General features: G+C 41.1%; 1 protein-coding gene across 1 annotated transcript in view; it reads left to right on the forward strand.

Annotated features, from left to right (window-relative positions):
- dlgap4a (discs, large (Drosophila) homolog-associated protein 4a) overlaps window positions 1-9631 on the forward strand; it is an 80946-nt gene extending 71315 nt beyond the window's left edge. The window contains exons 8-13 of the mRNA XM_051071325.1: window positions 160-587; window positions 676-773; window positions 2112-2548; window positions 5271-5362; window positions 5819-5971; window positions 7071-9631. Of these exons, the coding sequence (XP_050927282.1) occupies window positions 160-587; window positions 676-773; window positions 2112-2548; window positions 5271-5362; window positions 5819-5971; window positions 7071-7295 (1433 nt within the window). The 3' untranslated portion in view covers window positions 7296-9631. The remainder of the gene's footprint in view (window positions 1-159; window positions 588-675; window positions 774-2111; window positions 2549-5270; window positions 5363-5818; window positions 5972-7070) is intronic.
- The last annotated feature ends 2191 nt before the right edge of the window (window positions 9632-11822 follow it).

The following is an 11822-nucleotide window of genomic DNA, read 5'->3' on the forward strand; positions in this document are numbered from 1 at the left end:
TTATGTTTTTTATGTTTTTTATGTTTAGGCACCAACTGGCTTATGTTTAGTTGGACAATTTTAATGTTCTTTTGCTTTCTTTCTTAAGTCTCAGGGGACAAAGAGCAAGTTTCTCAATCTGTCTTCTTTCTTTTTTGTATCTGCTTCCTCTGCCAACAGTCAGCAATAGGAAGGCTCCTCCTCCAGTCCCACCCCGCACCACCTCCAAGCCCCTCATCTCAGTGACGCTGCAGAGCAGCACAGAGTCAGCCCAGGACACATACCTTGACCAGCAGGACCGCGGCAGTGAGGCCAACAGCCAGTCAGGACGCAGCAACTCCTCTGACAGTCTCTGTAGCATCCGCACGGGCAGTCTGGCTAAGGGGACCCAACCTCCACCAGCTGCTGTCCCTGCTGCGACCCCTGCACCCGCTGCAGGCTCTGTGCCTCCCATTCCGGCTCCTCGTGACCTCCCTCCCACCATCACAGTCGCCACCGCCACCACTTCCACATCTACCCAGCCCCAAAATGACACCCTGAGCACTGGTGTCACCCTAGAGCAGCCCCCGACTGCACCCAAGAGGAAACTGTCCTCAATCGGAATTCAGGTAAGATTTGTCTATTTTTGTAGCAGGACATATTCATACTGGGAGCTGCCTGTGTTTGACTGCTTCTCTGTCATCCATGATTATTCAGGTGGATTGCCTTGTTCCAATTCCAAGAGAGGAACCACTACCCCTGGCTGCACCCCTAAAATTTCAGTCAATTGGAGTTCAAGTGGAGAACGGCAGGCCGTAAGTGTACACTCAAATTTGACATAACAGTGTATGGGAAGCCATGAGTAATGATCTGATGGTTTGTCTGTATACCAGTCTTCATGAAGATGTTGCAAACACAGGATATACTTGATAAGAAACAGGACTTTTGAGATGTTACGACATTCATGCTGTGATATAATATCATGATATAATGCTATAATGTCATGTTATAATGCACAGTATATTGCACATTTGTATACATCTGGCCCATGTAGCTGCTGCCACATAGCATGAACAAATGGAGCAAAGAGTATGTCAGTGTAAAAACAGTGGCAAAGTCTTTTAAGTATTTAATTGGTGATAGATAGATCATCGAACGTGAAAGCAATGTTATGAGTCAAGGCACAGCCAAAAACTTGTATGAGAAGGGCCAGTAGTGACATAAAGGTGAGATAAAGGTCAGACAAGTGAGCTTCTCTAAGTAGGGTTGTTCGTGGACCAGGAGGATAAATCTTGATGGGGCAAGTAGCGAGCAGCGAGCCCTGAGAAAGGCCTTTAACCCTCAGCTGATTCAGTGAGTGCTGCTCAGTAGCCGGCAGGTCAGACTGTGTTTACACTGGGCAACTCCCAGGTGTGAATGTATGTAGTTGTGTTAGTGTGAGTTCCTGAAAAATAGAGCCTGGCTGTCAGCGATGCTTTCTTGGTTAGAACAAGGTTTAAAAACCAGTTTAATTTCCCATATAGTAACATATATTGATATAAGATCATAATCATGTGTTCATAATATTGTAATATAGATTTTTGTCCCTGCCACCAGGCCTATATCTCTGAATGTGCTGTATCTCTTCTTCTGCTTTTCCCTCCATAACTGTACACACTGCTGCTGGCAAATCTGCAGCCTGCACAGCAGCAAGTGGCTAAGGTCATTCAGCAGTCAGCCTGGCAGCAGCACAGCAACCCAGTACTCTGATTGATGTCCTTTTACTCTTGTTTTGACTGGAGTGAGCTGAACATAGTGAGAAACCGGCCATTTAAACTTTTCCAGTGCACTGTAATTTCCCTTAATCACATTTGTTTGACAGCCCGCTTCCTTTTCTCCTGCTCATTATCTCCAAAGCCAGCAGTCAGCTAAGCTTTTATGTTGTATACCTGATTTGTCACTAATTTCCCTGCTGTCCCATCTTCGCATCCTGTGTCTTTTCGGACTCTTTGCACTTCTCTGGAGTAGATGATGCAGCACCATCATCTGTTAAGTCCTGTCAGTTACACTCGCTGACCTAAAACTGTTACTGTGGAATACGTTTGACGCATCACTTCATTGTCTTATTTATTTAACTCTCTGTCAGGGGCTGATTTTTATGCATGTCTCTGCAGTCTCAGCCGGGACAGCAGCATGGCCTCCAGACAAAATACAGAGACTGAGCCTCAGGAGCCCCAGGATGCCGCACCCACAGAAAACAACACAGTCAACTGCACCAACAGTCAAACAGCGAATTCCACTGCGCCCAATGGACAGGACAAAGCCATGGAACAGCAGCCCCTTAAACACACCTCAGCCCCATCCAGGATATCCACCTCACCCCCGGAGAATCTGGATCCGGCTTTAGATCCCTCCTCCTTGCCACCGCCAGACCCCAGCCTGGAGACTGGAAACTGCAGCACCCACGGAGATTCTGTTCAGTCCAGCACGCCAGCTTGCCTCCGAGACGGAAACTGGTTTCTGAAGCTGTTGCAGGCGGAAACGGGCCGCATGGAGGGCTGGTGTCAACAGATGGAGCAGGAGACCAAAGACAACAAGCTCTCAGAGGAGGGTGAGTGACAGCGTTGCATTTACTGGAATTACAAGTGGCTATGAAAACAATTAGGTCCTATTTACACTTCACATCTTCATCATTCATTTCAAGAATCTCATCTGTGCATAAAATCCAGATGAGGTTTTAAGACACTTTGATTTATACCTAGCCACATATATGTGTCCCTGTTGGTCAGGACACAAATGTGATTGCAGTGTCTTGGTTTTCTTGGACTACGTGCAAATCAGGGTCAGACATAATCCAATTCAGAGGATGGTGGTGATGGACCTGAGGCTGCTTTGTAATTGCCAAAATAAAATGCCAGAAGAAAATTAACCTCTGCGTTGTAGCAGTTACAACAGTAATAGTTTTGCTAATGTCAGGCAGCTAGCAGCTATTTATAAACTAATAAAACACATGAATTCCATTCATGAGTTAGGAGTTTTACTGCCTTAGCAGGCTTTTACTGACACTACTCCCTCACCTACAGCGATCATTCAGTCAAACTGATCAGGGATCAGATAAATGCTAAAGATAAATCCACAGTGTTTTTTCTGTATGGTCTGTATTTGTTGAATGCTAGAGCCTGTTGCTTCAGTGAGACAGGGAGATCAGTGTAATTTTCAGTGTAACTTGAGATGCCATTATCACAGCAGACCTGTGAGTGGCTATTTGTACACACTGCTTTCTGATGTAGTTGATGTAGTTTAAATATGGACACAGAGACACACAACAGTTATTGTGAATGCTGCAGTGTTCTTGGCTTAAAATGTTCCCAGAACTTTGATCTTCTAATGTATCTTTTCATGTGCTAAAAATGTTTACTTTAGGAGATTTGTGGCATTTTAGTTTGGGTTGTTACAGCTTCTTGGAGGATTCATCAGTGTGTCACGTGACCGGCTTGGGGAACTCTTTTTTTCATTTCTTTAACTCGCCCTATCTCCTGTTGTGCTTGGAGTGTGGACACATACTGTATATTGTCATGCTCAACAACCCAAGCGCTCACAGAAAATACTAACATCTGAACTAAAAAGCTTGATTTTTAAATCTGTGTACCGCAGTGTGGGCTTCAGTGTTGCACCAAATAGAGCGGGTGCTTCCTGATCAGAAGGTTGGCGCTTTGATCCCAGGCTCCTCCAGTCAATGAAGCAACAAGAAATTTTACTTTTTACTATTATACATTATTTACTATATTTATACTGTTTTGCTTAGTCTGCAAGTTTGCCATTTTGCTATTCTGTTATTCTTATATTCTGCTATTGCCATTCAATTTTAAGCATTGCTTCAGAGATTACTTTTGGCTTTCAACTTTCTTCTACATTTCAACCGTTTTTTTTTCCTGCTTTTTTTCAGAAATGCCTCAGCAATCCATTCAGCTAACAGTGTTCATGCTGCATTTTTTGCAGCAGAGCAAGAAAGGAAAAAAGTTTGTGAATTGTGAATATAGGTCATTGAATGTGCTTCTATTTATATATTCTGCGCAAAACAGAAATTGAAGTATTTTGATATTATTTTTACTTAATGTTAGTAAATAGGCTATATGCTGCTGTCTGCATGCATGCAAGAGATCACAGTCTACCATCACTATTACACAGCACAGTTGAGTAGTGTTGACACATTCAAGCCTCTCTTTTTAATTGCTGTCTGTGAGTTTCTCTGGCGCCTGCTAGTTCTCATTATAGAAACTCTTAATGCTGTAACAGAAATTAACCTTGATTAATGTCTCAAACTATGCAGTGTTAGGTCCTTGAATTTGCTGTTTAAGAAGGTGTGGGAACCCTGGCATACGCACAGTTTCACCATAGTCAAGAGCAGCCATATTTAGATTGAACAATGGTTCTCCGACTATAAAAAAATGATTGAGGCATGATTTGTTTGTATATCCAAGGCCAATTTTGAACTTTTCTTAATGAGACATCACAAAGTGCTTCATGATGAAAGACAAAAGAAAATACAGAAACATAAAACAGCAGCACAATATAAATGTAAAAAAGAACAGAAAATAGCTTGTCAAGTCAGTGATGTGAAGAATCGAATTGATGCTACTGAAGTTCACAAACAAGGGAATAGGTCAGACCTCGTCCATGTTGACTATGGATGAAGAGACCAAGCATAACAAACCCATTACTGCTGTTGACTCACAGTAACACTGCTCATTAGAGTGGGAGTAAGCTTTGTTTTAGCTGTAATAGAGCCACTGCAGAGTCATTTCACTTTCTCTTCTCCCAGAATACCCACTCAGGCTTTTAGGCCCATCTATCTCTGCAGCGTCTTAAATATGAATGAAGGAGGAGCAGACGAGGCAGTAGAGGCTCCGTCAGATTATCATTTGTGCTCTCTGTGGACCTGAATTATGAATTTCCATTTACATGCAAATATTAGATGTAAAAAGAACTGAATAAAGAGTAATTTGTTGTCCTCCCTTTAGATTGAGTTAATAAATTACTTCTTAGGAAATTATTTACTGTCACAGAAAGTTAAATGGTTACCGTAAATATTTAATTCCTAAACAACAGAAATAAATTCTACGCAGTCTCCTCCTTGCGTGTTTGATGCGCAGTAGCTCTCAAACCCTTCATTTACTATATCTCTCAAGTCATGTCTTTACTCTGGACATTGAAGTAACAGCTTTTTATGCTCTTTTTGTAGTGTTATGTGTCTTTTTTTTAAAACTCAAGATGATCTCTGCCCATTCTTGTCAGCTTGTTGCAGATTCATTGTATTCTTTTCTCTTTTGTAGTGTTGGGGACGATCCGCAGTGCAGTAGGCAGCGCTCAGCTCCTCATGTCACAGAAGTTCGAGCAGTTCAGAGGGCTCTGTAATGAGAACTTGGTGAGTGACTCCATTACATCCTATTGAATCTCTCTCTTGATATGCTACCCTACTACATGTCGTCATTAGCCTCTCAAATTCTTATTGACCTCAGTTGCTTTTTTTTTTTTTTTTTGCAGCCAGCATCATTTTCCCTACAAACACTGACATGTATTCTTATCACATTACATTTGGGGAGAAACCAGAAGCACAAAATCCTCTGATTTATTCAGTCAGATTTACTGCCGTAGATGCTCATTTTTGTTCAATCTTGTCAAACAGTCTCTGTTACGGGTCTAATATTGCTGAAATTTAATAATCTGCAGAAGTTGATGTGTCAAATATGTTTTCTTCTTCAACCAGTTTCTTGAAGAGAGGAAATATGTGCTCGGGGAAGGATGTGATTAATTCTCTCTGATTTGGCCAAAGCCATTCATCTGTCACTTCTCTACACTGTCTCGTTTTCCTCTCGCTTAGAACGCGAATGCCAACCCACGTCCCACAGCACAGGACCTCGCAGGGTTCTGGGATCTGCTACAGCTCTCGATAGAAGACATCAGTATGAAGTTTGATGAGCTCTACCAACTGAAAGCCAACAACTGGCAACTTCCTGAGAAATCAGAGAAGAAGGTGATGTTTGTTGCCAGGCAGTATTCTGTGAAGTTCTTTTGGGTTCGACACAAGGAGTTAACAGGCGTGGGTTTTAACTTATAGTTGAGTCAGATATCACTCGTTGATATCACCTCTGCAAAATTAAACCATATCGTGCTTTATATTTCACACAGGAATTATGTTTTACAGTCTCTAATTTACTTGTGGTTCAGATCAACAGTGAGTAGATTTACTGAACGGGGGTTACATCCTGTTATTTTGCTGTGTTTCATTACTGAATAGGAGACTACCGCAGCACAATCACTGTCTCGATGTTCATCCACTGATAGAGTGCGGTGATTGCGGTGAGCATAAGATTTACAGTGTAATTGCTTTGTTAGATGTCTGTATTGGAAAAGGAGAAGATGACTGGGAGGCTTCGTCTTGACTCACTCCACCAGCATCAGAAACACGTAGTGAAAACACAAGCAGCCAGCCACAGTTGTTGCGGTCCTCGTGTGGTGTCTGTGTCAGTGCTGTAGCCTGGATGTGTAGTTACATTTCTGAGGAGGCGCACATCAGGTTCACAGGAGCCAACAATGTAACTTTAGAGACTATGCACATAGCCACTGTAGGCTGCAGAGCAGCAAAGCATAAAACCAGTTTGTGCCGATCAGTTGGTGCCGCCCAACAGAACGTTAATTGGCAGTTATTTTGATAAGAGATGAATTGTTTCAGCCATTTAACAATCAGAAATGTTAAACATTCCCTGGTGCCAGCTTCTCAAAAGTGAGGATTAGCTAATTTTCCCCGTTTTGTATCACAGTACATTAAAAGCCTTTGGGTTTGGGACTAAAACCCAAAGATAAAAAGTAATTTGAAGATGTCAACTTGAGAATTTTTCACAATTTTCTAACCTTTTATAGACAGAACGACAAATGTTGAAAATAATCTGCAAATGAATGAAAATAATCATCATTGCAGCCCGTAACTCAAGCCTAGAGGAGTTTATCTTTATGTTAGCTTTGTGAATTTTGAACTGTGTAAAGCTATGCATATCAACGCCACTTGAGGCTGTGTTTTCAGGTAGTGCCACATCGTACCTTATTCCTCTTCCTTGTTGTCATGATTTCCTCAGGATGAAAACAAGCAGCTTCCATCCTCTGTGCCAAAGAAGCAGTCGAAGCCCAAACTGTCAGCGGGGAAGGACAGGAGCGTGGACTCGGCCGTGGACAAGCAGCGGCAAGAGGCCAGAAAACGGCTGATGGCAGCAAAGCGTGCGGCGTCAGTACGACAGAACTCCGCCACGGAAAGCGCAGACAGCATCGAAATCTACGTCCCTGAGGCTCAGACCCGCCTCTGAGAGCGAACCAGCAGCGATCATTGAGGAAAATCCTGACTCACTTCAAACTTTCATCGACACAAACACACAAACAGATCTGAGATGAACACACAGACGTACAACAGATGCACAGAGGCCGATCCCTCGTAAGCGGCACAACTGATGGCAGGAGAAATGTGGGGATCACAGGGCACCGAAACAATCCAGAATAATGCAGATCATCACCCTGCTGCCATGGGACAGAAATAACATTGACAGATGTTTAATACTATTGTTATTATTATTGTTATTATTGACATTATAATAATTATTATCTCTTAAAGTATATCAAGACTGTCTTAAATGTGCAAGTATCTTGGATAAGGACATCCTGTACCTTGTGAGCTGAAGAATCTTGGTATCCCAGAAGTTTACTCTCTTAAAACTCCCTTCACTGCTGAGTCTACCGGCAAGTTGTGGCTGCCTGGTTTACGAGCTGAGCTACCATCCACACACACTCAGGACACACATGCAGGTGTACTCACTGTCCACAGAGTCTTCCTGTTCTCTATTTGTATTAGGCTGCCACTCGTCGGGTGTGGTGTGTACGCTTTACCGTGTAAGAATTATTAAGATGGCGTTAATGTACTCAGAGGTTTAAAATGCAGAGAACCAGAGGAAGGCAGTAGCATATATATTATAAATATCACACTATTACAATGTTCATTTTGTAAATGTTGTATACCAGATTATTTGTTAGAAAGAGGTCAGTGTTCAGTACCAAGGTAGTTTTTTATAGATCGAGTACATGTACTGTCATGATATATTAGCACTTGATGCAATCATTCACTCCACCTCTCTCTCTCTCTCTCTCTCTTCCTCTCCCCCTTTTTTCACAAACGCACACTACACAGTCTGTGTCTGTGAACACCCATTGTTCAAGTCTTACATTTTTGTTTGTTTTTGTGAAGGGATGTGAGGACTGACTGACCCAGCCAGTGAGCTACAGAGGAATGTATGAAACGTATGCATTTGCAGCTCATGTCGACTTGATCACTGCACTTTTCCATTCACCTCAGATCAAGTTTGCCCACCTTTGTTTGCCTGATCATTCTGACTTTTTCACTTGCATCCTTTGTGTGATGTAGGGGACCAAGACTCACCACTTGATACGGCATTCCCCATTCAACCAGACTACACGCGTTAGGGTGGGGGTTTACTTGCTACTGGAAATGAAATGGAACAACATAAGCAATAACAAAATACTATTAGAACAAGCAATGCAGTAGGTACCCAGTCTTAAATTATTTAATTCAGCTTCTCCAATAAGACTTTCTTAGCATGAAGGATGAATGTTTGTTACTTTTATGAACTGACTGTCCTTGAAAAGACTAAAATCTCAGGTTGAACACTCAAAATGTGTCAGTAAAAACCACTATGGATTGATTATTTATTATATAACCTCAAATGAACTGGCCAAATGCTCAGAGCCATTGCCAAATATTTAAATTCCAGACCTGCTCAGTGTTCTTAAATAAGATAAATAAGTTCACCTAAGGTTTGGTTCAGTGAAGTACAGGCATAATTTGACTGCTAAAATCAGCTGTCTCCTTCATGACCCCCCCCTTCTAGCAGCTTGAACTCCCACCCCTTTGTTGAGAATGAAGAACTGTGGTACATTTTTTAATTAAAATTTTTAATGTCATTCGACACGTTTTGTGACTTTCATTCGAAATGAGGTGAACCTAAACGTGTCTTGACTTCTGTAAAAATTAATGGTGCTGCGAGGGATTTTCACATTGTGCCAAGACAGCAAACGATCATCAACATTTCAGTGTCATTTGATGAAGCTTTTATTTAAAGTGATTATTTTTTATTTAATCTGCTCGTGAGTTCGGCTGTCTGTGTGCGCATTCTCAGCAGAGTTTGTTTGTGTTTGCATTGGCTCACTCCGGACACGTTATGCCTCGTCTCTGTGTAAACTCATGACACTTTGAGCGTGGGGACTGAAAAAGTTTCCATGTCTCAGTTTTCTCAAACGGAAACGCAAGTGCCAAGGGTACATGAGTGGAACAGGGCATAGCAGATATTCATGCACAAGTGTAGATAGACTCACTTAGGTTTTTTTTTTTTTTTTTTTTAATTTTAGTAAGAGCTGGCTCTCCCCCTACTGGTCAGTCCTTGCGAGACACTCCAGACATCTTGTTCTGCTCCATTTTGAATCCTTAGTTAACATCAAAACAAGAAATAAAGTTGAGCTGGGAATGCTGACACAATACCAAGTTGTTGATTTTTCTTATTCTCTTATTTGTATTACATCAACAATGGACATGTGCATTTCATTGTCCAAAGAAATCATTAAACATCCCTTTGCTACATGTCCTGGTCATCATTCTTGCTGTCTTTTTTTACTGCACTCATCCATAACACAATGGTAATATTAACTGCTAAGTTAATATTACACACAAATAAATCATAAGCGTTAGATTAGACCTTTTATTGTTACTGTGTAATCTCTAAAAGCATGGCCTTCTTACATATAAAAAAAATATACAAAGATCCTTGCCAGTGAATTTTCAGTACTCCTTTAAATGGGTCTTGCAAATGATCTGAAACTATTCAATCTGTGTAAGGCATTCAGGGTATGTACTGTATGTTAAGAGTTTATAACTGTGACAAACAGTGGAAAAGTCCTCTCAGTTTTTCATATCATTTGAGAGCCGGATCCCTTTATTTGCCCACATACTGAACTTTTAAGAGAGCGTGACCTGATCAGGGATCTTCAGACAAGTTTGTTTATCAGTACTTCCCTGAGTTTCAAAAGGGCTACAAAAATGGACAAGTGATGACCAGAGGGTGCAACTCTAGGAGGCAGATTATGCTGATGTGCTGTTTAACCACCATGTGGACGAGGCAAAGGTCTCTGGTTAAGTGATTTTTATTTTATTTTATTTTTTAGAATTTGCAGAACTGTCTGAGACACAGTTGGTGAAAATACTGGGTCACTGCGTTTGCTTGATGGACAGAAACATGCTGAGAGTCATAAGCCCATCCTGACTTCAATACCCGCTCTACAGTGGCCACCTCTCTCTCCCTCTGGCCGTACATCCACCTCTTGGCGTCCGTCCTCTCAGAGATCCAGCTTGGAAAAATGAGCAAAAACTATGTAGTTCCAGATTATCTTGTACTGACAAACATTTTACAAAATAAGCACATATCTTACAGACAAAAGGGTTGTTAAATGTTATGGTGTATTAGTTAGACACTGTGAGGCTAGTTTCTTTTAAGAGAATAAAGAATTGTGATTGCAATGAGTTATGTGGCATATTTTCTGTATGAAATAAGCTGTAGAATTAAAGGGGAATGCCACTCAATTTTGGAATGCATGTATGTTTTTCCCTGGATATATGTTTAAACCAATTACCTCAATTCTATTCATTGTTGTTATTGGATTTGGAGCAGAAAATTAGTGTCCAGAAAACCTCTCTTTGTGATCCCAAAGCGACTTCTGTTTTTTTTTTTTGTGCACAGTTGTTTTTATTGTTTTATAACTTAAAATAAAACAAGGGTCAGCAAAAGACTTCCATTTGGTTTACCTTAGTACATGGTCATACAACCAATACTCTTCCAAGCAGTAACAGCAACAGTTAGTGAAATATTTACTGTGTTACGCATAAAAAAGTGTCCACGTGGACCCACGACATCGGAAATACAGCTGCAGTGGTGAAACCTGTATTAATACATAAATATATGCACTTCATGAACAGTGTTCACATACTGTGTGCTTTGTGTGCTTTTACTCTGGGACTGGACAGTAACTGAAATTCAGGGAAAAGTGGATGTTATATATTTTAGATAATAGTGTTGCTCCAACTTTTTGCAGCAGTTTGCCCTTTCCTGTTTCAATATGACGATCCCTCCCTGCTTGCCTAACCTCCACCTGTCCACTGCATCCTTCTACATCCCCATCACATAACGTCTGATCTACATTTACTCAGCAGCATCACACAGTGTTGGAGGCTATGCATGCGTTAGTTTCTGTCCACATGCTGTCATTTATGTAGGAGAAAATGTGCTATAAGTCCTTGACCTTTTGGCATTTTATTGATGGAGAAACTGAAATAGTTTAACTTCAGAAAAGATGTAGCACTACACCTTTTTGCAGCTTCTTGCTGGGTTTTTCCTATAAATGGGTGAATGCATCATTTCAGGGGTGCAGTAGTGAGAGGATTAGTGCAACTAACTACCACGGCCCCAATAACAAGAGGGCCCTCTAGAAGACTGGAATCAATCAGCCTTACAAGTTAATCATTTTAGGTTGCTGAATAGAAGGTATGACACATAATTTACCTGTTTTACTACAGTTTAATATTGGTAAATTGATTGAATTCAGCAAGCTAACATTTCAATATTTATTTTGCTGATGGATCAACATTTCCCTTCCTACAGCTTCTCATGCTACTGTGGGCAGAAAGAAAGGTGAGCTCATAAACTGATAACTAAAACATATTATAAACTATCATTTGGAGCAGTGAAAGCAGATTTGCATCAAATATCAAGAGTGAACAC

Source organism: Lates calcarifer, linkage group LG6 (assembly GCF_001640805.2).
Source record: "Lates calcarifer isolate ASB-BC8 linkage group LG6, TLL_Latcal_v3, whole genome shotgun sequence".
NCBI classification, from domain to species: domain Eukaryota; kingdom Metazoa; phylum Chordata; class Actinopteri; family Centropomidae; genus Lates; species Lates calcarifer.